Here is a 27,857-nt window from a genome sequence, read left to right on the forward strand (position 1 = left end):
ATGTCATCAAAAGGTATTTGCAGAAAGCGTAGCAAAGGTAAGCTCATGATAATTGTTCAGAAAGATGCGTAATCCGCAAAGTCTAGATATGTTTGTAATTTTTTGATGATGTAGCTTCTTACAACTTGTTCAACCCGAGCACAACCCCACCAACACTTTCGTTCTGCTACCATCACAATGTCTAACACAGATTTCTCTTATGGATCCACTAGATTCTCGCATGATTTTTTGACTTCATCGTTGCATGCACCAGAAACAGCCCAAAGTTCTATGTCAAAAACTCGCACTCCCCTGTCTCCAATGATTCCTCAAGCTTTGCCGGACTTATTCAACGACACGCACTCTTTCGCAGCGACTCCTTCTGCCAGCGGTTTCTCTCGTGTGAGTCTTTTAAGTTTCTGATATCTTCAGCTCCCACATTTGAGTCTAGGGTGCATATATGCACTCAGTCGCCCCAAATTTCCAGCAGATTCATGTCTTACAGGAACAGCTATCTCTATACCAAGCCAAACTGAGTGAAACCCAACTCGAGCTATGTAAGACAAGGACAGAACGTGATACTATCAAGTAAGTTTCGTTTACCCTGGTATTTAAATTAAAACTGTGTCTCGTTCATTTATAGGGCATCTTTCGGGGAGCTTATTGCTGTTCTGCGACTCCCTGAGAGCACCGACCCACTCAATTTCAGCCTGACAAGCAGCGCTTTGACAGGACACGACAAGGTCCTTCGTCCGTCGAGAGAATCTCACCCGAAAATTCGTTTCTGGACTCGAACTGATTATGACAAGTATATCGAGAATGCAGAGTCTGGTTCTGGAACTCGGGGTAAAGCCCCTTGGCTTGAGTTGGAAGACGGGGGGCCTGTCACTGTCGAACAACTTAGGGCCATTCGTAAGGCCGTTCGTGAAGCTTGTATTCGACATCGTGGTGAAACAGTTTCCATTGTTCCAGTTGGACAACGACTGCTGGAAGCTCGAGCTACTCTGCATTAACGATTACTCATCCTGGCGAAAAAAACAATCTTGGGACTGACGGGAACTGGAAGGACGCACCAGGAAAACTTTTGGCCAAGGAAGAGCTTGTAGAAGATGACTCGGACCTTGTCATATCGGAATCAAAATGTACTGTTCGCAACAAAAACGGCAAGCGGCAGCTGTCGGATGATAGCGAAAGCCTGGCCCATCAAGACGGCCGGAAAAACTTCAAATGTATGCGTCAACATTTTCCTAATTCTCATTCTAATGTTGATATAGCAGCATCTCCACTGCAGTTGACGGTTATAAAAGGTATGCGTCATTCTTTCTTTTTTCTCATATACTAACATCAGAGCTACGAGATGCACTTCCGAGCCCGAGTCTCCTACTGGATCAAGATTCTGAGCCTCGCAGCGCCAACGGCCATTCCTCTTCACCCATAAACGATTCTCTCCCCCTTGAAGATCATATTCTCAACAAACTACCCCGTCCACGCGATGCATCCGTCCCGCCGTTCGGAGTGTACTTGCCACAGCCATCTCGGCAAGATTCGCCTCCGCCCAGATCTCCTGCACGCGAGACTGAATTTTCACCAACTCGTCACACATCAATGTCTCACAGTGCGCAAGGTGCCAACAAGGAGAACGAGTTTGTATTACAAAACCCACTGTAGGACACTATTGTAACTCTACTCTCGTCCTTACTAACTCCACTACTCTCGAAGCGCCAATATTTTCGGGCCTCGTGGAATCGCCAAGACGATCCCTGCCCCTGCACATAGCCCAATCAAGAAAACAGATGACGGACCAGCCGCATTAAAAGTACCATCAGACAACAAGGCCTCGAAGAAGAAGATGCGCCCAGGTGTAGCAAAGAATGCACGGTAAGTTTCAACAATTTTTTAGTGTTTCATGCTAATTATCTTTGCAGAAACTTATGTGCATTGCGCTGGTTGAAGCAAGTGAAAACGAGCGGCACGACAGACGAATTCTGCATGTATTGGGCTGCCCTCACACCCGCGCAACAGGACGAATATAAGGCTGACGTCGAGCGGTTGCAGAGCGCAGGGACGTGGACCAAAGCTTCTGATCGTGTCGTCTGCGAAGGTGCGCTATACTAGTATGTTTTCTGCTACTTTGCTTTGCTTTTCTCCTTGTCTGCTGTTCTGTTTTCTCCCCCGGCTTTCATATTGTTTTGCCCCGCCCCGCAGCCTGCTATTTACTGTAATTGCTGTCTACTGTTACATCCCATGTCGTCCTGTCCTGTCCGATGTCGTCGCAATTCATTGTATTTGGATTTCTATTGGCAAATCTGCTCGAATCGGATGAAATACGCAAACTACAATGAAAATATGATATGCCCATGGGAAACCCTGCCCCATCATGTAACATATGCGACTCGCTCGAGTGAAGTCTGTTCAGCTCGGAAAATTTCCTAGTAGGGAAAAACAAATCATATGTCGTCCGGTGGCACCCGACCTCGTCATGTCGGGTTTTCACTGGGGCTGAATCATCATGCCTATTGTTGAGATAGTATTGGATAGTCTGGTATGGGTGCATCAGTAAACTACAATTGGCTTTACAGAGCTGTACAGCATCACAACTGTGTAGCTTAGTCCCTATTACCTAGCTTACTACAGTAGCCTACCTTTTTGTCAATCTCTGTCAGACCATTCAGTCATTTTGGACGTAGAACCAGTATGCCGGACATGCAAAATGGCCGTAGATTGTGTCCAGCCAGGCGCCGACCAGTAGTAGTGGATATATGTAGATATGGTACTGGCCGATCCCACTTTTGCTCATGTGACTCCATCATGGAATCGGGCTGGAGATGCTTTAAATAGATATTTATGCCAAAATCAAATAAAAAATGCGCAGATTATATCCAAAGACAAAGTATTGTAAAAGCATCAGCATTATAATGTCAAACAACAATACATTGCAAGAGAACTTCAATTCTGATGAAGCATCGTAGGTCTCGCAACTGTGACAGTCAGCAGATAAACACTTGAAGGAAGACCCACATCTCTGCAAAATGATGGTCACCCACTGTACGAGCTTGACTTCGTGGTGGCTGTTTGTAATCAGATGCAGTCGGCAGACGAGAGCTACAGTATCCTTATAATAGTTATGCATTATTGTCATCCCTCACCATTGTGGAGTGTCTATGCAAACACTTTGCAATATCCTCGCAATATCCTCGCAAAATTTATGTTGTACTGAATGTTTGAACCTGGGCCAGTGAAAATAAGACTTACAAAAGCGAATTTTTCACCTAAGAAAAAAAAGTGCCGCAGTATGATAGAAGTCAGCCCTTGCTCATGATCGAAAAAAATCTCCTGGAAGATGAGATCTGCAGCTGAGCGACATGCTTGTGAGGTATCGAGCATCGACATCAGGAAAACCGTCCCCCCATAGCCTAGATGTAATTAGCCTAATTTCTGATAATTCTGTAAATTATGACAGTTTGCCGGATTATAAGAACTCTTTTACTGGTTTGTAACTTTGACATATTTGTAACTAGCTTTTTGCATATTGTTCGCAAATACACAGTGTATGGCTAGTGTTGTGAAAATTTTCAGTCCCTTATATGAGTTAGCTGTTCCTCAGTTCCAGCTCGTATACACGAAAACAATTAATTGTGATTAAAAAGAGTGTAGTCAACACGATGTATGAGGGTTTTCTAATTTTATGAGAGAGCGTGAATTATTTACTGTATTAGACAACGAGAACAGCAATGATAGCCACAATCGATCACCTACTCCTCCATCCCGTCGAGATCGAGGAATGCGAGTGCATTTGTCTTCAGATCAGCAACAGCCTTCTTAGTGTGCATGAGATCCCTGTCAGCAAAGACTCGGGGTGAGTTTAGACTGCGAGAGAAAGAGATCGGACTTACTGTATTGCAGCGAAAATATCTGCCATAAGTTTGTGGAATTTTTGAGGTGCCTTCGCCTTCAGATCCTCGAGGAATTGGACGTGGAAGACGTAGACTTCGCTAAATTGGTTCCCCGTGAAGTTGAACTTCGACGGAGAGCCCTGAGCCTTCCAGAAGAGTGCCGCGTACACCTAGATAGTTAGAGTCAAAATATGTTAGTATTAGATGTGAAAATACTTTACCGAAGTACTGGTCAAAGCGACCATAGGAATGGGGACCTCAGGCCGGTTGGCTTTATTCTTTGCGATATCGGAAAATTTCTGTGCGAACATGGCACCAACTGACTTCGGTCCATTAAAATAGCGGCCCTTCATAAGGTGCACCATGAGATCACCCATGTAAGGTTTGTGCCGCACTGGTTTCGGGACGTCGTTATCCTGTAGTAATGGATTAGTAGATAGGTTAGTACAACTATACATACACGAGGTCTCAAAACATACACCGAACTGCATGAAATAATGATAGCTGTGGTCCTCGATGAAGGCCTTAGCAGAGGCAATACTATTGGATCCTAAGCGAAGGTAAGCCGCGACTTGGCCGCAAGCGTCGTCCTTCAGATCACCACGAAACAGCGGTACCCGAGCTTCGACCTGCAAATGACATCATAGGTGAGTGTATACTACTTGTTCGACAGTGACCTACCAGGGTTGCGAGAGCCGACGCATATGCATCATTAGTCTTGATTTGCATCTCGATAGATGTCGCACGACAATCGCGAGCTGCCTTCAGGAGCGTGTCGCGTGAAAAGGAAGTTTTTTCGATTAGCTCGGGGTAGCCGTTAACAAACATCATATAGGCCTTCGCCTCGAGGATAGCACCTTGAATCACTTTTCGAGTGGTGATATCCTGGTCCGTCATCTTTACTTTCCCGTGTTCGGTCAGGATGAGTTTTGCACTCGAAGATCCGGAGGGACGCAAAGACGATCGACTACCAGTGGCACTACTGGTATCCGACTTGTTGTCAGCATCCGAAAAATAGTGCTCGGACTCTGCCTTCACGATGTGGGCCTTTGTAAGATGCTGTGAATGGTCAATGGACTGGTATGACTTGGAGGTCGATGTACTGACGATGGTACTGCCAGTAGTGTCGCCATCAGGATTTAAACGCCGAGTCATTGCAAGACTCTGATTCGCTGACCATGCCAGTATCGCTGGCCCACACAGGTGTCTAAAAAATTGCGAAATCAGCACACATTCGTCACACAGGGTGCTCTTACCTCTGCGGCTCGTTTACGATCGCGAGCAGACTGTTTGTTCACCTAGTGTGTAAGTAAACTTACTAATCAGTTCATGGTATCGGCTACTAGTACTTACCGGAGGGTTCTTTGCCTTGGAACTTGAGACGAAACTCGGAATCTGCCATGACAGTGTTGGTGACTCAGCTCTGGATATGACTAAGCTGACAAAAGCTTTACCTCTGTTGATAGCATCTTTGCGATAGATGTTGGGTCTTCAAAGTCGCTATCATCGGACGAGTCCTTCGCATCGCTGGCAAAATCAGTCTGATCGCTATCGGTATGGTCGCCTGCTTCTTCGCTCCCGCTCTGTTCTAACTGATCTTCCTTGATGGATGTCAGTTGATGAGTGGTATGGCCTGAGGATTTTTTAGCATCCAGCCGCACTGCACCAATGTCAGTGAGTATGCAAAATTGTACTGTATGGTTAACGGCTTACATCGTTTGCGTTTCGCAGCTTCATCTTCGTCATCTGACGCCGCAGGTGAGGCAGTACCTACTAGTGTTACTAAGTGGGACTCCAGGATCCAGAGAGGTACTAACGATATCGCTTCTTAGTTGATTTAGGCTTGGACCGTGACCGTGGTTGTGAACCCCACTGTGGTTCACCTTGTGAACCGGGCATCTCTGGTGACCGGCGCTTAGTCGCCACTTTGTCTTCTCGCTCTGCCACTGGTGAGACAACTACTACTAGTTATTACTAGGTACTTCTGGATTCAGATAGGCACTGACTCTTCCTCTTCTTTGTTGATTTAGGCTTCGACCGCAATTGTGAACCCCATTGCGGTTCACATTGCGAACTTGGCGTGTCACGTTGCGAACTTGGCGTGTCTTGTTGCTGGCGCTTAGTGCGCGTCTTCTCCGGCAGCCAGACTATGTTCTCGCATGTGAGTTTACTTTTTTTCACCAAGTTTCAATTGTACTGACCTGCGTTCTTCAGTGCGTTCTTCTTCGCATTTCGCACACCTGCGGACATGTGAGCGACTATAAGCGGCAAATGTGAGTACATACTTCGAGTGGGAGGAGTTTCGCTCATAGCGTGCTAATAAGATATGTAGGTGGAATTCAATAGAACGAGCGTGGTTTTTGGAACGAGTGGGGGGTAAAAATTGAAGGTAAGAAAGCAAATTTCTTTTTGGGGGGGGGGTGGAGGCTTTTACTGATCCGCGCTTTCATAATCCGCTAATAGACTGCATTCCAGGGCCATGCCATTCTCGTACTTGGTACGAACTTTATCCTCCCTTCCCTGTCGGTCATTACATCCAGTGCCAACCACCCAACAGACACCTAATTTTCGCTGTTCCCCAGATCTGGTTTATGGAACGAGCCGAGAGACAAGAACTTGAAGGTGAGTAGAAGTTCGCACCCACAACTGCTCACACTCAGCGCTCAACTTCACCCTAGCGCCAATTCTGCCCTGGACCATCCTTGCACTGGATACCAACATCATCCTATCTTCCTTATCGGCCATCACCTCTAGCACCATCACATCTGACCAGACACCAACATACATTATCTCCCATTGGCGTCCAAGGGCACACTCTCCAACCAAGACCCACAATTGCTCGCACTCGGCATTTAACGTCACCCCAGCCGCTAATTCGCAATTGCTTGCACTCCGCGTGTAACGTCACCCCAGCACTAATTCTACCCTGGACTATCCTTGTACCGGATACCAACATTATCCTTGTACCGGATACCAACATTATCCTTGGACCGGACACCAACACCATCCTATCTTCCCTATCAGCTATCACCCTCCAGCGCCCTTATCCTTGGACCGGGCACCAACATCATCCTATCTTCCCTATCAGCCATCACCCTCCAGCGCCCTTAACCTTGGACTGGGCACCAACACCATCCTATCTTCCCTATCAGCCATCAGCCTCCAGCGCCCTTATCCTTGGACCGGACACCAACATCATCCTATCTTCCCTATCAGCCATCACCCTCCAGCGCCCTTAACCTTGCACTGGGCACCAACATCATCCTATCTTCCCTATCAGCCATCAGCCTCCAGCGCCCTTATCCTTGGACCGGACACCAACATCATCCTATCTTCCCTATCAGCCATCACCTCCAGCGCCAACGCATCTGACCAGACGCCAACACATACTATCTCCCATCAGCATCCAAGGGTACACTCTCCAACCAAAGACTCACAACCACTCGCGCTCAGCATTTAACGTCACCCCAGCCGCTAATCCACAACTGCTCTCGCTCGGCGTTTAACGTCACCCCAGCGCTAATTTTACCCTGGGCTGTTCTTAGACCGGATACCAACATTATCCTATCTTCCCTATCAGCCATCACCTCCAGACCAGACGCCAACGTATACTATCTCCCATCAGCATCCAAGGGCACGCTCTCCAACCAAAGACCCACAACCACTCACGCTCAGCGCTCAACGTCACCCTCGCCCTTATTTGAGCAAGATAAAAGGTCCGTGAATGCGCTAACTTTTGTTGACACCTAACTTAACGTATAATCATTACAGCATCACAATCATGGTTGAATGCCCAGGATGTCATCGAAATGACCTCTCGGTCACCGGCTTGAGCCAGCATCTTTCTAAAACAAAGGATGCTCGCTGTAACGCTGTCCTTACTGCCTCTCGCACTAATTTGCGCACTCCGAGTCCTCCCCCATATAATGATGTGGATGCGCAGAACTTTCATGACGAAAGCAGCAGCGATGACGAAAGCAGCAGCGATGACGAAAACGCTGCTGAAGAGGACAAGTGGGAGCCATCAGTCCAGGAGGACAATGGTGACATACCAGGCAGCGATCTAGACGATCCCATGGATGATAACAGCGCTGATCGTGAAACGCGCCAGCATGTTGAACGTCAGATCATTGAGCAAGACAGGGTTTCGATTGTGCAATATCCCGATGCTAGAGCAGGAAAGCCAATCGCTCATGTCGAAGTTCGGGATGTTAACGCGGCATATGGTTCCAGCATCAATGATGCGGAAAACCCTTATTCTCCATTCTCCTCTCGAATGGACTGGGAGATCGCACAGTGGGCAAAGTTGCGTGGCCCAACCTCGACAGCATTTTCAGATTTACTCAGTATTGGTGGAGTAAGTGATTTTTTCGAAGTGCCGACTGACTCGAAAGTGACAAATCTTCATTCGCAGGTCAGCGAACGCCTTAACCTCTCTTACAAAAATTCAAGGGAGCTGAATAGCATCATCGATAAACAACTCCCTGGTCGTCCGAAGTTTCGCCGTGAACAGATCATCGTTGCGGGAGAACCTTTTGATATTTACTATCGAGATGTTATAGCATGCATCAAGGAACTCTACGGCGACCCAGATTTTGCGGACTACCTCGTGTTCGCACCGGAGCGCCACTACACAGATGACGACAAAACAGTTCGACTATACAGCGACATGCACACAGGTAAATGGTGGTGGAATTCTCAGGTAAGAACTTCGTGCAGTATCACGCGTCTATCTACTTATCTCAATGCAACTAGAAAAAGCTTGACGAGCAGCGGCCAGGGGCAACAGTCATACCTGTTGTCATTTCAACCGACAAAACTCAAGTCACGATGTTCCGCAACAAAACCGCGTACCCCGTATACCTTACCATTGGTAATATCCCCAAGGAAATTCGTCGCAAACCATCCCGGCGTGCTCATGTCCTCCTCGCGTATCTTCCCACCACACGTCTGGAACACATCACCAACAAAGCCTCGCGTCGTCGAAGCGCAGCGAATCTCTATCATGCGTGTATGGCACGTGTGTTGTTGCCGCTAGAAAAGGCTGGTCTTGATGGCCTAGCCATGCGCAGTGGGGATGGCATCTCACGTCACTGCCATCCTCTTTTTGCTTGTTTTGTGGGCGATTACCCCGAGCAAGTACTCGCTAGCGCCGTCAAAACTACTGAATGCCCTAAATGTGATATCCCACCCAACGAACTAGAAAGTAGCACGACGGCCTTCGAAATACGCGACCTCGATGCTGTTCTTGACGCACTCGCTACCATTGATGTCGGAGACCTCGAATTCGTTCAGGCGTGTCGCGACGCTGGTATCAAGCCTGTCGTTCACCCGTTCTGGGAAAGACTACCCTACGCCAACATATTCCAAGCCATCACACCCGACATTCTCCATCAGCTGTACCAGGGTCTGGTTAAGCACCTTCTAAGCTGGCTCGTGCAGGCATGTGGACCAACCGAGATTGATGCAAGATGCCGAAGATTACCCCCCAACCACCATATTCGCCTATTCATGAAAGGCATTACTGGCCTCTCTCGTGTTAGCGGTGCCGAGCATGCCCAAATATGCTGTTTCATTCTCGGTGTCATTATTGATGCTCGACTTCCCGGTAATTTATCTTCTGCGCGTCTTTTACGTGCAGTCCGCGGTCTCCTAGATTTCCTCTACTTGGCACAGTACCCGTGCCATAGTTCAGAGACATTATCTCTCCTCGACGAAGCTCTTGCCCTATTCCACGACAACAAACAAATATTTGTCGACCTCGGTATCCGGAATCATTTCAATTTCCCTAAACTTCACGCCACTCGTCACTATATATCAATGATTCATTTGTATGGCACGACGGATAACTACAACACCGAGTACACTGAACGTCTTCATATAGACTTAGCTAAAGATGCTTACCGCGCGACAAACCACAAAAACGAGTTTGCGCAAATGACTCGATGGCTCGAGCGCAAAGAGAAAATCGTTCGCCATGAGAAATTTATTCGGTGGCAACTCCACGACACTCCTTCTCACCATCCTCGACCACTGGACCTATCATTTGACCGAACACAAACATTGACAAAGCACCCAAGTGCTAGAGCTGTGTCTTTTCAACGTTTAATCTCGGATTACGGTGCCACTTACTTTCGCGAAGCACTCGCTCGATATGTTGCGCAACAAAACCATTTAGACGAACCCCTCTCTCGTAGACGTCTCGAAGACCTCGCTGCAAATGTACTCCTGCCATTCCATTCAGTGGCTGTATACCATAAGATCAAGTGGCTATCTGTTGACGCTCGAGGGCATGGTGACCCACTCGTTACGGTAGATAGTGTCCATGTCAAGCCTCGTCGCACTGGCACTCGCCAACAAAATGATGCCCTACCTGCTCGTTTCGATACAGCGCTTATAAACGATGGTACTGGTCAGTCTGTGGGTGTCGAAGGTAAGGCTCAATGCTTATAGCTCATATTACCTTTGCTTACTAGTATACAACAACTTGCATTTTGCAGGCTATCGTGTTGGTCAGATTCGTGCAATTTTCTCGCTTCGAGAAAGACACGCACAGTCACTATTCCCGCCGACAAATCAACCTCCCAAACACCTCGCTTACGTGGAGTGGTTTACTCCATTTCCTTCGACACCAGATTCAAGACATGGCATGTACAAAATCACGCGTCTTGTTCATTCAGGTGAGCGAGTTGCTAGCATAATCCCCGTTTCGAATATTTCCCGCAGTATACACCTTATCCCGAAGTTTGGACCGGTTGCACCTCGTCACTGGACGAGCAACAACGTCCTCGAGCAATGCAGTACATTTTTTGTTAATTGTTACAAAGATAGACATAATTTTGTGACCCTTAGGTAGTACACTATAAACTCGCAATAATTTTTTGTAAGCTATGAACATTATCATGTTTATGTACATCTACCTCTAACTTGTGATAAGTTATCTGACTTAGATGTATTGTGTATATTTGTATCTAAGTTAGGACGGGAAGGTTTCCCTGATGGAACACAAGGACATAGAATATACTTTAAAACCATTTAGGTATGAGTGTTGAACCCCAGTCAAAACCTGCAAGTGGGAAATCTATGAAAATAGTGATGATGAGTTTCAACAAGATCCTTGGAGAAATTTCAGTCAGTTTGTAGATTGTTGATCAGAAGACTCTCTGCAGAATCTAGAGGAATCGAGCTGTCGTCGAACAGCTTGATTCCACGATATCCCCGTAGTTTGCTCTACATGTACTTAATCTACGAGAATACAGTCCAAACTTGTGGTGTTAGAATTGATACAATTTGACAATGGTGCAGTACAAGCTACAGTACGACATGCGACTAGCAAACGGAAAGGGTATGGTGCGAGTAGAACATGATACTAGTAGAAAACAGACAACTCGGACAAGTGTTCGGAAAAACGGGGTGGAAAAAAAACTCACCAAACTGTCGTCAAGTGTGCGTTGGTATGCATGATTGAGTTTGAGTCTGCTGCTGCGCGTTTCTTCCTCATAACCCCACCAAGGTCAGTTGTATTGCTACTTGACAACTCAGAGGTGCCCGCGGTTGCTGAAAGAGCCAGTGTAGAGTGAGCTACTAGTACTGATTCCTTGTGTTCATTGAATGACACCCGAAGCTTCTCCATGAAGGAGACTTTGCTGTTTTGATCTGAAAGGATTTCGCCCACATCGAAAGAGTCATTGAAACTTGCCTTCTCGAGATTTGAGAAGCACTGTAAGGGTAAGCTCCAAGTTGTCTGGATCCACGGTCGTAGTAGCAAGGCAGGTACTGAAGAGGACGGGTTCGTGTGAGTTTTTGACAAGGGAAAGTAGTCACATGTCTGCTTTCCTTGTTTTGCTTGTGCGTTGCATGCAAAACAAAACATTTCGCTTGGGTTAGTTTTGCTTCATGTGTTGTTTGTGTGCTTCAACATCGTGAATCGTTTTTGTGTTAGATTTTTCAGTCACTTTGTCGAATTCACACAATTCTAAATATATCAACACGACCTCTGTAGATTTTCCACTTGTGGGTTCTCACTGGGGTTGAACACAAGTACATAAAATATACATTAAAACCGTTGAAAAGCAACTCATCTCCGTTGTCTCCCTCATCTCTGTTGTCTCTGTTGTCTCTGTTGTCTCCTTCATCTCCTCTGTGTCCTCCATCTCCCCCGTCTCCTTCGTCGTCTTTGTCAACGTCAATGTCGCTGCCACTACTGTTAGCTTCACTGTCCTCCACATTGGATCTTACCAGCCTTGCATGAAGTGTTTGCCTAACAACGTCATCCTCCTTGTGCAGGGCTGGGTCCAGGTTGCGCTCTGAAAAGGTAGTGTTTGGTGGAGGTTGGGGACTGCGAGCTTGATTGACGAGAGCATTCTGGTTGTACTTCTTGGCAACCTTCATTCCCATGGTGATGTATGGGTCATTCAAGCTTCAAGGCTTGAGGATTGGGCTCCGCGCTAGGGGGGGCAGTGTGCGTGGTAGTCGAAGCTGCAAAACCAAACCTCCCACCACTTTGCTGCGATGAAAAGCTGGGAACCAGGGTACTGGCAACGAGGTCTGAGGGATCAGGACTGTATGGCGGAGGGAGTACCTAAATGCACAATCAACACCATCAACAACAAAAATAGTGAGCTATACCTTTGGACGGCACTTTTGGCCTTTACGGGGCAGTTCTGGAGCCTGGGGGTTCACTGGATTGAGTGTACCAAGAGATGTGGCGCCCTTGGGCTTCCGATTCTGGGACTTAGCCTCTAACACTACCCTGATCTTCTCTAGCTGGGTGTTCCTACCTCCTGTTCCCGCATTGGAGTGGCCAGAACGTCAAGGAGCAGTGTCCACTGCATCAGCTTCAGTAAGACCAAGGGATACAAGCGGGGTGCTGGCGGCAGAGCTTGCAGCACAAGGCTTCTTCAGTAAATCAGCCTTTGAAGCATCAGAGGCTTTACACTTGGTGCAACTTGAATATACAAGAAAGAAGCAAGACAAAGAATGAACTGAATCAGACTCACCATTTTATACATATCTTGGCATAAGGATCTGGGCAGCCTCAACGGCTATTGCGATGCCTCGAGGAGTACTACTGCGGTATTCGCCTGGACTGTATGCAGTGTGCATGATGGAGGGTAATCATAAGGCTTCCCAGTCAGACGTAATCGAAACATATTATCCAGCATATTATGTAAGCATGAATGATTCATCAACTCAGATATCAGTAAAGACTTGGAACTTGTTAGTAGAGTAAGTATGGATGGCAAATACTAGTCATACATATGTCGGGAAATACGTGGCACACATCTGAGTTTGTGTAAGATATATGCAACAACACATCGCACACTGGTATGCATATTACATCCGCTCGGAGATCTCGTCCGATTTCTGCCGCTTTGGCACTGTGACAGGTAAAGATAGTGAAGGGAAGCTGATCGAGGTGAGAGTTGAGTACGTGAAGAATGACATCAAAGGTCATGGGGTGAACCATATTATCCTTTAATGCTGTGCACCAATCTTTTGCAAGGGGGATAAGAGATTTGAAGTACGGGTGAAATTCGTTGATGAGACACTCTTCATCCAACAGGTTCGCGAAAGAGTGATCTTGAAGGCAGTGCACGATGCCAGGTCAAAGTTGGTCCAGCAATCAAGTAACGAATTGGACATGTGCTCCACATGGACCATGCCATTGGGACCACTGAATTTAATGCAAACCCAAGTGAATATGAAAAAAAAGGGATTCAAGGTCATCAGAGTAATCTTGGACCACATGAGAAACGTGCAGCGGCGAAGAATCCGAGGAAGATTTTGGTGTTTTTGAGGCTGGGGTCTTCTTCTGTTTTGATTTGCGCACTTTTGTCAGATGTTTCTTCTCGGCCTCGGCCTTCACCTGTTGCTGTAAGAGCGAAACCTGGCCAAGAAGCCTGCATGACATGAATGGGACCGTGCCTTGGAAAATGGATCAATGTTTGAACTCAATATGAAAGGAATGTACTTACTGTACCACCAATGGGATATCTATTATCCACAGCAATGTGTACTGCAAATTCCCAGTCGATAAGGAACCCCTTGCTCAAATCTAAATCATCCAGAATCATCACGTTATTCAGACTGCAATCGTGATGCAGAATCTTGTGCTCCTCCACCGCTGTTTTCTGAACTAGAAGAAGACATAAGTTCAATGCTCTTGCACAACGCTCCTAGACACTTACTTATCACAATATCCCTTAATGCTCTTACTAACTCTTTCAGTGTTTGAAACATGGAGGGGGCGAGCACACGGCTTTAAGACAAGCCGGACATGAGTGTGACTGGTGCCCTGGGTACTCTTACGTTCCTTTTCGTGATAGCTTTGAGTATTGTCGACCTCACCTCCTGATGTCATAATGAGCCAAAAATCTACTAGCTCAGGAACACCAGTGATGCCTTTCATCAGTTTCCACATCTGTATCTTGTTTAGGATGAAATTGTCCTGCTTGCCAAGAACCCAATGGTCCTTGACAATATAGTCTTCCTCGTCCAAACTGGCCAGATAGCAGATGGTTCCGCGACCAATGAGCCCCCGGCTCGCAAAAGAATTCTCTTGATGATATATACAGTATTCCCTACACTGATGTTGCCGCAAGGTTCAGGTGAGTGCTCAGAGTGGGGAAATTGGGAAGGATGAGGCATGACGGAACATATGCTCTCTGTCAAGTGCTGGGGAATTTGGGATGCAAGGCTGAGGAGGGGGGCGCTGGACACCACAGTAGGATGCATTGGAGAGGTGGAGAGGGGGGGTTCTTGCTCCTGCGTAAATACTTGAGTAGACTTATTTGAGTCCTCTTTGAGCGAGTCATCGGTTAGGTGTTCCTCAGAGTCAGAGCCATCAGAGACTACAGACTTGAGATCATTGTCAAATGACGGGCTTGCGGGATCCGGTAGTTCAACAAGGGATTCAGAGGTGGATGCAGGAAGGTCTATTGAACTGCTACGTTGGGCAGGCATGTTCTTGATGGGGCAATAGTTGCGAATAGGTTTGGAAAGGGGTGGTGAGATATGTTTCGTGAATGTGACTGTTGAATCATACCCGACGCATTCGAGATTGCCGAAATTGATAACAGCGATGATATGAGAAAATAAGTCAGGTTGAGTGTGTATATTGAAGGGGGTAGAAACAGCGCCACCAGAGTGATCATACATGAGGACTCTGAGATGACAATATGAATCAGTAAAGGATAGTATGAGTGCGAAGCGCCTCCAGGGCTGTTCGCTCATCATGAGGTAGGCATGGGTGTCTGCAGCCTTCCCACGCCGCATTGCAGGCTTGTAAGTACTGTGAGTCAGCTCACCGGATACCCGAATATTTCCCCATTTTGCTGCGATGTCGTCAGATAGAACAAGGTTGGGTTTATGCTTTATCTCGCTGCCGGGCAATGGCTTGTGAGCATTGGCTGCACTCCATTTGCAAATTGAATAACACTCGCATTCTAGCAAGGTTTCTTTTGCCAATAGGCAAGCAGCAAGAGCATTGAGGAAGGATGCAACAATTTCTTCGTAAGTTGCGCGCTCTGGTGCTGGGTCGTCCTGATTCGCTGGAGTATTGTGAGTCTGACTACTCGTACCACTGGGGTCTGAGTCCGAGCTGTCTCTAGGGGGATCAACAGGAAGATCCCAGTTCCAAGTACTTGTTGCAGTGTTGTACAGTGGCACCAGAGAATCTGGCGATAAGCCATGGTGTCGCGATCTGACTTGTTTGTTGGGATAAAGGATTGTTTTGAGAGGAATTTTGAGTTGAGATACATGGGGGAGAGGGATTTTGAAAGGCTTGAAAATGTGAGACAGTAAGTGTCCTAGAGGTTGCGATGCCTCTGGTGTGTCCTCGTGCGTGACCAAACAATTGAGTTCTTCAGATGTGATTTTGTTCATGGTGTGGACATCACTGACTTCGGGGATGGACATCAAGGAGGAAAGTTTGATTCCATTGTCAACCATCCTGAAAAAGACTGGCATTTTTGTGGTGTACACTACAACAACGGTGGGATCGTCTGAGACAATGCTTATCATGCGCCACATAGCGCCTAATGGAGCTCAGCGTTCCAAGTGAACTAATAATAAAACGACCTTCTAGCCAATAGCGTTTATTGTGCTCAGAATATGAGAATAGTGCATGAGGTACAAGAAAAAACAATATACAATGTGCAGAAGCTACATGGAAAGAGGGAAGAATGTGTTTTTGTCCCAATATTTGTTAAGCCAAAATTCCGAAGCATGTTCCATACCATTATATGGGTTGAGATGATTGTCCGTGCTTGCACCAAAGCGAGGGACATGGTTAACAGGTGCCCTTAGCTGCATAACTGGTACGACATTACCTACCCGAGTACCATTTAAACGCTTCACTCGTTTGAGTACGTGCAGCTGCGTATTCGGCTCACGATTGCTTCCACCTTGCAAAACGACGTTGAAACGATGCACGTAGGTGAGGAAGTGGTCCTTCCATGACCAATTTGTGCCCGCTTTTCCAACAGGATGCAGAATCACCCTGATTTCACCGACAGTGTGCCCTGAGATTTGATAATGAGAATGATTTGTATGGCAGAAGAAGAGAACATACCATAAAGACCATTGGTAGGCCATGAGCATCTCGCATTGTTGTTAACGATCACCGGATCATACCGGCCACAGGTCCAGACACCAGAAGGTGGTGAACAATTCAGGGTCTGGGCAGGCCATATGATACTAATGTCATGAAAATCGGTATCCTGCAATCGAAGCTTGAACCAGACTTGGAGCTTTTCAAATGGAAGTGAAGCAGTGGGTCCAGCTCTCCTAGCCCCCCCAATGGTATGAACAAAATCCTGCCCATGAGCAGCCTCGTGACTAAGAAAGTCAGCAATGGCTGGTCACAGGTCAGGAAGGCCAAACTTAAGAGCAGCATCGTCGACAGAAATGGTTCTGATGGATGGGTCGTAGGAAAGATGAAATGATGTGCATCCAACAGAGAACAAGCGCAATGGCACAGGGACCGTCCCCACCTCCCTGTCCTGGAGGAGCTTTGCAATTGCAAAGTAATTGATGATGGGGTGCAAATAGCCAGAACATTTGATGGTCACAAGAAGCTCTGCTGGGATGTCGTGATCGTCGTCGACATCGAAATTAACATCATCATCAACAGCATCACCATGATCTGTATGAACCTGCTGCTTTGAGCTTGATATATTGTCGAGCAGACTCGTGGCAAGTTCGAAGTGATGACATTTGTCAGCGTGGTCTAGATGATGACAGATTTGTGAATTGTAATTGTTATTGTTGCTTGGGCATGCAGGACCCTTGATTTCAGTGATGTGCGCGTGTTCTGTACTGTCAGTGGTCCATTGCATAACAACTCCACTGTTTCAGATACTTGGAACTATGCTCTGCATAAGCTCGATCTTCGGGATATACCAGTTATCCATGCAGCAGGGTTCTACGCCATACTGGTGGATGAAGACACACAACCATACTTATTGTTCTACACCGAAGGACGAGGGTATGAGTGTTATTGTCGCATGCCTTTCGGACTAACTGGAGCACCAACCACTTTCGGGGACATGGCCACCATCAGCCTCAAAGACCAAATAGGACTACTCTATGAACTCTACGTCGACGACTCAGGAATGGTGGGCAGTAACTTTGAAGAGAAGCTTGAACGACTTCATCAATTCTTCACACAGGTATGTGACACAGGACTTTCCCTCTCGCTGTCCAAAACTCAACTCTTTATGAGTGAAGTAATGTTTGCGGGAGCTAGAGTGGGAACAGACAGCATCAAACCTGACAGGGCGAAACTCTCTGCGGTAGTCCAATGGAATATACCAGTACTGTCCACAACCTCATGCAGTTTTTGGGACTTACCGGTTATTTCAGATCACTGATTAAGGATTATGTGAGAATCGCAGCACCACTGACAGATTTGGTTAGGAAGCTGGGCATACCACCAGGAGGACCACAGGTTGGCAAATGCAAGTATAGACAACATTTGCGCACCACCAAACTCCACCAGCACTGGGGCCCATGACAAACGGAAGTGTTCATGCGCTTGAAGCAGATCCTAATGACAGAACCGGTTCTGAAGGGGCCGAGGTTTGACGCAACCCCCAGCCTACCATCAGGGAAAAATGTCACAGCGCTACACCCAATCACCTATGCATCAAAGTGCACATCCACAACAGAAGCTAAGTACAAGCCGTACATCTTAGAATTCGCTGCGCTAAAATTTGCATTAGATCAGTTTTCGGATACGATATGGGGCGCACCCGTAGAGGTGGAGACGGACTGCCAGGTGCTCAGGGACACCCTCCTGAGCCCGAAACTAGGTGTCGCCCATGCACAATGGCGTGATGGGATATTGGCGTATCACATCGTCGATGTCCGCCATTGACCTGGGACGTCCAATACCACGGCAGATGGGCTGAGTCATAGCTTCAGCACGACAGAGCCCACCGGAGAGGATGGAAGTACGTGGACAGTCTGTGAAGATTGGGAGGCGTCCCATGGGATAGTCCAGGACATACTGGTGGTAAATGTTGAGACTTTGGGACAGGAGGCACTAATGAACCTCACAGACATACACACACTAATGCAGTGCTTCGATAACGACCCTTTTCACAGATATTCTGAGAGCACTAACAGATCTGGATCAGAATAAGTCAGTACACGATAAGTGACGTGCGAGACATAGAGCACAGAACTTCTTAATCGCAGAAGGTAAACTTTGGAGGGTGGCTAACAGTTTTGCAAATAGGTTACATAGTGGTCTAGAATGCATCACAAAAGAGGAGGCACGCGAGTTAGCGTATCAAGAGCATACTACGAACGGCCACTGGGGGAGGGACCTCGTCAAGCTTCGGCTGATGGATAAGATCTTTTGCCCTCATCTGGATCGTATAATCACTGACACAATTTTAGACTGTGGACAGTGTAAAAACTTCGGTCCTACACACTTACACTCGCTACTAGCACCCATTGTCCGTCGACACCCATTCGAACTTCTCGTAGCGAATTATTTAGTGATGCCCAAGGGTAAGGGAGGTTATCACAATATTTTACTGATCATAGACATCTACTCCCAATATGTGTGGGGATTCAAGCTTAAAGTTCACGGGATGGCCAAGACTACCATTGCGGGACTCGATAAAATCCAACAGGAATTCACTGTACCGGAGAAGCTCATGACTGATGGAGGACGGCATTTTGACAACAAGGAGGTAGCGGATTGGTGCAAAACACACGGTGTCGAGCACCATGTCACCCCAGCATACTCTCCATGGGTCAATGGGCTTGTTGAAGGCACTAACCAAATCCTTTTAGAACGACTTAAATGGACTTGCACCCCAGATCTGGGGGAGGACAGATCCCTGGACATACTCACAGCAGACATCCCCAAAGGGTGGTCGGACCACTTCAACACAGCAATATCACAACTCAATGAAAGGATCTTACCAGCACTAAAGTTCTCGCCCAAAGAACTAATGCTGGGATTTGTGGTAGACACGCCCCGCACATCATTTAGTCAATCGCTCGAAACAATAACTGATTCAGATATACAGGTTCACACAGCTCATGTCGCACAGCAATGCACAGATGCCCTCGCGAACAACATAGCTAACACAATTCGATGAAAGGCCGCTTTCGATCGACGAGTATTAGTGTCTAGCACAGGAGAGGTTACATTCAAGGAGGGACAACTAGTACAGGTCTACGCTAATGATATTGATGGTAACTTCTCTACCTCGCGAAAACTCCTACCCCGTTGGTCCACACCACATCGAGTCATTGCCAAACGGGCAAACTCGTATCAACTCACCACTCTGGAGAGTTTCCCCATCGCAGGATGGGTCCATGCACGACAATTGCGCTCGTTCATACTGCGCACAGGATCCCTACTGGATGAGATGGAAAGAGAGAGGGCAGAGGTTTTAGAAGACGAGGAAGAACTAGGGAAACATGGGGCAGAAGAAGCAAGCATCATGAGTGACAAGGAGGAGGACAATGAAGAATGTATCCCCACCTAGGCGCCAGCGTCCGGTACGAGTCTAACGACAGACTAGCGTCCAGACCACCGTCTCACTGGTACGTTGTAGGAACAAGTTCCTGGTGAGGCTTACTTTACCCCTATTACCTTGCTTGTGTTGGCACTTGGACAGCTTACATAATAATGTTGGTCTTTACCCTTACTTTCACCTGGAGTGACTTAGAATGCAGTTTGTCTTACTCTCTCTCTCTCTCTCTGAGCTCTGAGCCTGGTCCAGAAACCCTGGGTCTTACACTGTCAACACTGACATAGCAGCTAGGCAGACAGACCCAACACCTCAGATTCCACCAATCTGAATTGTTGTACCCACAATGTTCTTCTGTGACCCTGGAGTGTTGCATATATTGGGGGGGTATTTGTAGCGGAGAGGTCTGGTCGGGAGGCGGATGTGCCAGATTGGGCAGGTTCAGAGATCGAGATGAGAGGGAGCACGAGAGCATAGGAGATAGGAGGAGGAGAGAGGGCAGAAGCAGTTCAGCAGATGCCGAGAGCAGATATAGGCCATAGTCATGTGTTGTTGTAGAGCAGGCTTACTACCATGTTGAAGGCAGAAGGCAAGGCCCGAGTCGGTCACCGTTCCAGCGGCAAGGATGAAGATGCCGAATATAGGGATTGAAATTGTTTATGGTCCAGGCACCATGGCTGTTGGTTCAGGGAGAATTATTAGGCATGGGGTGGATATGGACGCCGGCCAAATAACCTGGGTGTGGTATATGAGGGATGATGTACATGAGTTTGTAGATATCCCCCGAGCTGACTACTCACAGTACCACTCAATAGTCAGTGGCACCGAAAACACGACTTGAGAGTTTCTGACATTTAAATGCATGTATAACAGATGTACATAGCAAACCAATAGTTGCCGATACATACAGATTACTGAAGGTTGCCGGCTTTGACTGCATGTGGGATATGCTCAGAAAGACCACTCTCCTCACTGATTGCCGCCCACAAATATTTGCCACTGCAACATGCTGTTGGTGATACCGGAATGGCGGTCATAAATACTCTTGGCGGTCCCAGTATGGACAGTGATCAATTGGGGGATTTGGAACCCATTGGTGATTGTCCCATCCCGGCAATTCTGCTGTCAGCGATTCAGGAATGACAGTCATTGTTAAGACCGTGCTCAAAGGGCGGATCCGAAGGGCTTGGCTTCAGCTCGTGCGCTGCGCCCCTTACCCGAGTACGTGCCCTTAATTTCCGAAGGCTAGAAACAAAGTCCGAGGGAGGATGATGAATCCCGGTGGACTTCAAGGGGACAAGTCTGGTAGGCTTTTCAAGGAAGAGTCAGGCCGATGTTCAGGGGGTTAGTCCGGCCGACGTAAGGAGGGTTCGTATAAAGGGGGTTCGTCGGCCGACGTAAGGAGGGTTAGTCCGGCTGACATAAGAGGATTAGTCCGGCCGATCATAGGGTTAGTCCGGCTGACATAAGAGGATTAGTCCGGCCGACACAAAGGGGTTTTGTCGGCCGACATAAGGAGGGTTAGTCCGGCCGACATAAGAGGATTAGTCCGGCCGACACAAAGGGGGTTCGTCGGCCGATGTAAGGAGGGTTAGTCCGGCCGACATAAGAGGATTAGTCCGGCCGACATAAAGGATTAGTCCGCCGGACAATAGGGGCTTAGTACACCCGGAGAATAGGGGCTTTAGTCCAGCGGACGTGGGGGACAGAAACAGACAGGTGTAAGGACGGAAAAACAGGAAGTCCAAGGGGACAGAAGGACAGGAAAGTGGACCCGGGCCCATGGAAATGGATCCGGGTCCGAGGAAACAGGAATGAGGGTAATCTAAGGTGATATTCGAACTGAGGAAACTACTACGAGTTTACAAGGTATTATATACTATGGACATGTGCGACAGGGACGGAGTCAGCGGAGATCCGGGTCAACAAGAGGAACATACGGAAAGGTTAAACTGACAGGCGCAAGGAAAATAATACAGGAACAATCGAGAACGGAGACGGAGATGAAGTATTGAATGGATCCGGGCATAGGAGGTATGATCGAGAATGAAGCCGGATATTAACTGTCAAACAGATCCGGCATATAGGGGTTAGGACAAGGGGACTATACAAATGGGGTAACAGAATAGGAGCAGGACCGGAAATGAACTGTCAAGCGGATCACCGGAAATGGGGACGGAGATGAACTGTGAAGTGGATCCGATGTTTTTTAGGGGTTAAGTGGACCTGGGTCCGAAGCTCAGGATCTGAGTAGGTCCGATGTTTTAGGGTCCGATGCTTAGGGGTTAAGTGGACCCGAGCGGGTCCGACGTATAGGATGTCCGACGAATACAGGGGGAGTGGACGAGCAGACAAGCGGACAAGCGGACGAGTGGACGACATGAGTGGGATCCGACGAATAGGACATCCGACGAAAAGGAGATCCGAGGTATGCAGGAGGAGGACCAATGAATAGGACGTCCGACATATAGGACGTCCGACGAAAAGGAGATCCGAGGTATACAGGAGGAGGACCGATGAATAGGACGTCCGACGTATAGGACATCCGATGTATATGGGAAACAGGGCAGATCCTGCTGAGGGGTATGTCCAGTGGAGACTGGGATGCGGAGTTATCCTGCCGAGGGTTAAGGTATAGCTTGGCTACATTTCGGAGGTCCGGACATTGTTTGTTGGGAGAGATGGGATATGATTCAGGGGCTCAGTGTACGGTATATGACAGTCATAACCCTTGGCAGTTGTCCCATCTCAGCGATTTTAGATTTTTCAGCGGTCATTTATATGGATATAGATATACTGACTCAGATATGTTTGGGTATATACCATGTCGGCCATGCCGGAGATATGCTCAGGTGTCGGCAAGTTCATAAGGGGCCTACCTCTCACCCTCAGGTAACATTCAACAGTGATAGTATATACCATAACACTACTATCCATTATATTATTGGGTTCCACAAAGTGTATAGCGCGGGCCCACCCCTGAGCTACGGGTATTAACTACCACCTGGCCCACCCAGTATATGCAGGGATAATCTCACATGTGGGCCCATCCCTTAAGTAAGGGGTACATACAGTGGCTCAAAAAAGTGTCCCAATGTTTGTGCAGTTTCATGTAATTGCATAATGGCAAGCCACAGTGTGTGAATCTGATGTGGCAGTGCAGACATATTTGGTAGTAATACCTTCTGGCTTGAATCTGAGCTTACAGAGTGGAGATATGATAATTCTATAATTGTGACTCATTGGGACACTTTTTTGACTTTGAGTTTAACAACTGCAATATTTATGATTCTGATGTATGATGCTTCCTCCCTTGACTTTAATCATTGCTACTAGTCTCATAAATATATTTTCCATCAATCCTATACATTTCTGCTTAAAAATATTCCCATACTCTTCTCCACAATAGCTCAAATAGCCCCTGTAGATGGTTTTGGTGTTTTCAACAATGTCCAATAGGGTTTATGGTCATGAAATTTGTTGTTAATGATAACAAAGTAATACTATGGCCTTTTAATGATCTTGTGACTAACTTTGAGGTATATTTGATGTCATTATTCTCTACTATGATAATCTTCTCTTGATTAATATAAGACTTTCGTTCTAATGCTATTTGAGAAAAAATAATCATTAGCTTCATGGTCTACATCAATGTCATCACTCATATTGTTGGGGCTACTCTTGCTATAGTCAGTGTTCTATAACATATAAGAAAAGCAATTGCTTCTAGAGGCTTATATGACAGGTACTATTTTCAACTTCAAGTACTCATGCTACTGGACTGTTTATGGCTAGGAGTATGTTGCCTTGTAATATGAGATGAAAACCAATCATATATGATCATATGTATATAAGAAATTAATGAGAAATGACTTTAAGTAAAACAAGCATATAAAATACATAAGTTGATAGAGGATAATCTGATGGTATGAAGACTGTATGCAGTAGAAGGAAGTGAACTTAATATAGAGTAGATGGGCAGATATGTATAGAGTGATATACTTTCATTTTAAAATGATATCTACTCAGAAACACCTAGGAGGTGTATATTATTTAAGAAGGAATTATCCTAATAGAGGATACTGACATCAAATATACCTCAAAGTTAGTCACAAGATCATTAAAAGGCCATAGTATTACTTTGTTATCATTAACAACAAATTTCATGACCATAAACCCTATTGGACATTGTTGAAAACACCAAAACCATCTACAGGGGCTATTTGAGCTATTGTGGAGAAGAGTATGGGAATATTTTTAAGCAGAAATGTATAGGATTGATGGAAAATATATTTATGAGACTAGTAGCAATGATTAAAGTCAAGGGAGGAAGCATCATACATCAGAATCATAAATATTGCAGTTGTTAAACTCAAAGTCAAAAAAGTGTCCCAATGAGTCACAATTATAGAATTATCATATCTCCACTCTGTAAGCTCAGATTCAAGCCAGAAGGTATTACTACCAAATATGTCTGCACTGCCACATCAGATTCACACACTGTGGCTTGCCATAATGCAATTACATGAAACTGCACAAACATTGGAACACTTTTTTGAGCCACTGTAGTAATGTGGGCCCATGGTGGGTTGGCCCGACTCTTATGGAGGAATGTCAACATGTGCTATCCTATAAGTAATGGAATATATCACTGCATTATGTGAATGAATAGACTAACAGAAGGATCAGAATGGAACCAGATATTAACTGTTAGAAGGATCTGGGCATATAGGGGCAGAAAGAAGTGCATACAAATGGGGACTCAGGGGAAATGAATCCTAGACCAGGCCCGAGGAACCAGGTGAACCGGACCGGACGAGAAGGTTCAGGTATGGGATATGACACATGGACAAGTTGTACTGCACCTACCGCATTGGCCTGCCAAACTCTACATCACCATATAGTGCTCCGGCCACTGTGTGTGAAGTAATGCTTACAGCACTAGCCAGCATACTTTTGAACCATCAGATCTAGCATCTGGCCAGAGCTGATTGTATATATTAACCGGCTAGTTATACCCTACATGTCTGCCTGGTGGTATTGTACGTGGACCAGCCAGTCATACCCTACACGTCTGGCTAGCCCTGATTGTACATATTAACCAGCCAGCCATACTCTACATGTCTGCCTGGTGGTATTGTATGTGGACCAGCCAGTCATATCCTACATGTCTGGCCAGTGGAAATGTATATGCATTGACCATGGTTGGCTGGTCCACATTCTATGACCATTTGTCATGTCTGGGGTACAAGTTCTATGTAGGGTCTTGACTGAACTATGTGATGACTCACAGATACTCTTCATCTCCATGTAATTGACAATGAAACTAGCACATTCCAGTGTCTGCTGCACTATCTTCCCATATATCTTTAACATTATTTCAATTTTGGCCACTTCCTCCTCCATCACAATCAAAGTATACACTTCAGAGATCTTCAAGAGCAGACCATGAACTCCATTATTTCATAATAGCTGACTGAGAATTATCTGCCATGAAAAACCTCATTAAAATGTGAGGCCAATGATATTAAAAGAAGCACACCTTGGACACACAAGTAAATATATTTAATGCCACCTTTGCATGGGGATGGACCTACATATGAAAGTTAGTCATATAAAAACAGAGGTAGATGCCCATACATCGGCAAGCCCATTAGCCAAGAAGTTGAAGAGCTTCAACTTGGGCAGCCGCTCTGAGACTATTTTACTCATATCGGAATTGGAAATAGAATCAGATTGTAGATGGCCAGCCGCTGAAGCAACATTTTGAGAGATGCCTGTTATGCCTATGACATCTTTGGTGGCATTGGGGTGTACATCTCCAAGCATATGTATCAATGCTCATAACCATGTTCATAGATTTGGGGTGCTTGCACTCAGATGAGAGGGGAGCTAGTCATCAAGGCGCGCCAGAAGGTTCCTGGATCATATGGCATTCTGGTTGGCGGGGATCAGAAAGTGTGCATCAAGCATCATGGTGAATCATGAAAAGGTGATGGTGTGACATTGTGATGAGGTGAAGAGGTGAAAGGGTCAGAAAAAGATAGGGGGGCCATATTACTGTAACATTTCCCAGTGGTTCAGCGTTAAGGGTGAGGGTATATGCTTTCCTGACACCTTCAAGCACATTCCCAATACTACTCTGGCTCTTATAGCCATAGTGGTGAGTTTTTATTTCTTTATGCAATCTTAGTAATCTAACTAATGTAGGTTGAGTGCGCCCTCAACTCCTGGCATAATGGAACCCGGTCTCAAGTAAAGTTCAGTGAGATGCAATTCAGGACAAGGTGAGTAGCTCTTTGCTCATTTTGTGACCCTGACACCATCCCATACCCATCCAGATATCAATTTTACATGAAGAAGCTGGAGTGCATCCAAAAGGACTGTCCGAACTGGATGAAACAATTCAAGAAGGATCTATATGAAAGTATTTGGTACACATCTTCTTTCTATATTAATATGGTTCTAGCTTCTAATGCACACCAACAGCAAAAAATCTGGCCATGAGTTGTTAGCGCTTCAGATGGATGATGAGGATAGCAATATTGAGAAGATGTATGCTGACATGGAAAAATCAGCTTTGTCCCAGATGGAAGGGAGGGCTGATGACTTACTCTATTAGCTTATATATGTTCTCCATGTACTGTCCAATCATTTATCAAAATATTTCATTTGCACACATAGCACATTGTGGTGATCTATTTTAACTTTTAATGCTTTATTGGATAAGAAAATATTGAAGGAAATGTTGTAGATATTCCAACTATTCTAACTATAGTACCTCTAGATGCTATGACTTCTATGGAGTCTATGCCAACTATAGGAGTTTTGGTATATTTTGCCCAACTATGGCAACTTTAAAGTGTTATATAGTGCTCTATAATAGGTACCATTCTATAGATCCTATGGTCAGTTGGGGCTCTATTGTGACTATATAAACCTATATAGAGCTATATAGAGAAACAGTTTTTCCTAATGAAAAATGTAAATGGCTAGGGATACCTACCTGTCTGCTGTCTAAAATAGATGTATAGCTGCTGAGCATCTTACTGTGCATTTTTGAGCGTCTCTTTTGGATTGGTTCAGGACCTTTAGGTACACACAGTGGTATGTGTTCTTTGAGTCAAATATAGTGTGTAGCAAATTCTGAGTATTGATACTGAATGAAGAACACAGCCACATAGCGGAACAAGACAGACTGCACATTGTTGAGGACTCAGAGTTTGAGGAAGTGGAAGAGCTCCCTCAGTGGTCTAGGTACAGTACAACAACACTAGAAGCTACTATGTTAAAAACATATCAAGCAGTGCCAATACACCTGTCGATGGTCACTAAGAGTTTCCAATTCTGCAAGTGTAAGTTTTATAGTTGTCGAATGTGATCTTCCATGCACCATGAAGACCTCGAATGTACGCAAGGATGATATTGAAGGTGTTCCTTGCGTCAAGTTGTGTGTGTGTGATGATGACTGGAGGGCACGACATTTTCTCAAATAATATTAGCTTCGTGAGCGCCCCGATAGCAGCAAAGACCAAATTGAAGTCTTCAAGCAGATCGTTGATAAGGTCTGCAAGTCCGGTGCTGCTGTGTTGGTAGGGTATGACCAGGAGCTAGGCCAGGGGTGCCAGGAGTCTTGCCTGGGCCTCAAGGCACTTAGATAGATGTGCTTTGTGCGTGTCAGTAGCTAGTCTTTGTCCATTCCATGACTTAGATCCCACCTGTCTGGTTTGAGTCCCATGGCTCACTGTCCATGGTCTCCTCATCGTACCGACTCACCACTGCACCACACAAAATGAATTACCATCCACAATATGAAGGGGTGGTTAAGAATGCCATCCAAGATTGTGATGTCTCCAGCCTAAATACATAAATGTGAACTTTAATTGAAAAGATGAAGAAAATCTAACTTACAGCATTGATAATGAATTGATGTATGAAAGCCAATGGCCGACTAAACAGGTTGAATGACTTTGGTCGAGGTCCTGTT

At 46.1% G+C, this 27,857-nt stretch overlaps 7 protein-coding genes across 7 annotated transcripts; 3 read left to right on the forward strand and 4 right to left on the reverse strand.

Annotated features, from left to right (window-relative positions):
* DEU56DRAFT_750442 (uncharacterized protein) lies at positions 1–2,539 on the forward strand (the record flags this gene model as incomplete). Its single annotated transcript, XM_041349534.1, has 10 exons — positions 1–37; positions 254–381; positions 431–567; positions 623–891; positions 1,056–1,208; positions 1,257–1,286; positions 1,328–1,622; positions 1,699–1,857; positions 1,905–2,080; positions 2,508–2,539. 10 exons carry the CDS (start codon positions 1–3, stop codon positions 2,537–2,539), a joined length of 1,416 nt encoding a protein of 471 aa, XP_041215752.1.
* A 1,192-nt stretch (positions 2,540–3,731) lies between these two features.
* DEU56DRAFT_905959 (uncharacterized protein) lies at positions 3,732–6,182 on the reverse strand (the record flags this gene model as incomplete). Its single annotated transcript, XM_041356781.1, has 14 exons — positions 3,732–3,816; positions 3,873–4,042; positions 4,094–4,288; positions 4,352–4,501; positions 4,554–4,931; positions 5,050–5,079; positions 5,129–5,170; positions 5,226–5,267; positions 5,327–5,532; positions 5,586–5,642; positions 5,690–5,830; positions 5,879–6,019; positions 6,074–6,112; positions 6,158–6,182. 14 exons carry the CDS (start codon positions 6,180–6,182, stop codon positions 3,732–3,734), a joined length of 1,701 nt encoding a protein of 566 aa, XP_041215753.1.
* A 1,762-nt stretch (positions 6,183–7,944) lies between these two features.
* Positions 7,945–10,862, forward strand: DEU56DRAFT_921648 (uncharacterized protein; the record flags this gene model as incomplete). The annotated part of the gene is made up of 4 exons (XM_041358511.1): positions 7,945–8,229; positions 8,287–8,574; positions 8,628–10,305; positions 10,373–10,862. 4 exons carry the CDS (start codon positions 7,948–7,950, stop codon positions 10,726–10,728), a joined length of 2,604 nt encoding a protein of 867 aa, XP_041215754.1. The 3' UTR covers positions 10,729–10,862.
* A 436-nt stretch (positions 10,863–11,298) lies between these two features.
* DEU56DRAFT_905961 (uncharacterized protein) lies at positions 11,299–12,269 on the reverse strand (the record flags this gene model as incomplete). The annotated part of the gene is made up of 2 exons (XM_041356782.1): positions 11,299–11,592; positions 11,928–12,269. 2 exons carry the CDS (start codon positions 12,267–12,269, stop codon positions 11,299–11,301), a joined length of 636 nt encoding a protein of 211 aa, XP_041215755.1.
* Positions 12,270–14,306: 2,037 nt separating this feature from the next.
* Positions 14,307–15,842, reverse strand: DEU56DRAFT_905962 (uncharacterized protein; the record flags this gene model as incomplete). The annotated part of the gene is made up of 1 exon (XM_041356783.1): positions 14,307–15,842. The coding sequence occupies one exon, from the start codon at positions 15,840–15,842 to the stop codon at positions 14,307–14,309; it is 1,536 nt and encodes a 511-aa protein (XP_041215756.1).
* A 195-nt stretch (positions 15,843–16,037) lies between these two features.
* On the reverse strand, positions 16,038–17,212 carry DEU56DRAFT_750446 (uncharacterized protein; the record flags this gene model as incomplete). The annotated part of the gene is made up of 4 exons (XM_041349535.1): positions 16,038–16,181; positions 16,209–16,396; positions 16,447–16,712; positions 16,740–17,212. 4 exons carry the CDS (start codon positions 17,210–17,212, stop codon positions 16,038–16,040), a joined length of 1,071 nt encoding a protein of 356 aa, XP_041215757.1.
* Positions 17,213–25,750: 8,538 nt separating this feature from the next.
* Positions 25,751–27,531, forward strand: DEU56DRAFT_750447 (uncharacterized protein; the record flags this gene model as incomplete). The annotated part of the gene is made up of 11 exons (XM_041349536.1): positions 25,751–25,828; positions 25,947–26,033; positions 26,081–26,157; positions 26,212–26,304; positions 26,360–26,425; positions 26,658–26,701; positions 26,957–26,977; positions 27,040–27,127; positions 27,207–27,225; positions 27,271–27,324; positions 27,373–27,531. The coding sequence occupies 11 exons, from the start codon at positions 25,751–25,753 to the stop codon at positions 27,529–27,531; spliced, it is 786 nt and encodes a 261-aa protein (XP_041215758.1).
* Positions 27,532–27,857: the final 326 nt, after the last annotated feature.

This window comes from Suillus clintonianus (assembly GCF_016758775.1).
Source record: "Suillus clintonianus strain FC179 chromosome Unknown DEU56scaffold_1, whole genome shotgun sequence".
Taxonomy (NCBI): Eukaryota; Fungi; Basidiomycota; class Agaricomycetes; order Boletales; family Suillaceae; genus Suillus; species Suillus clintonianus.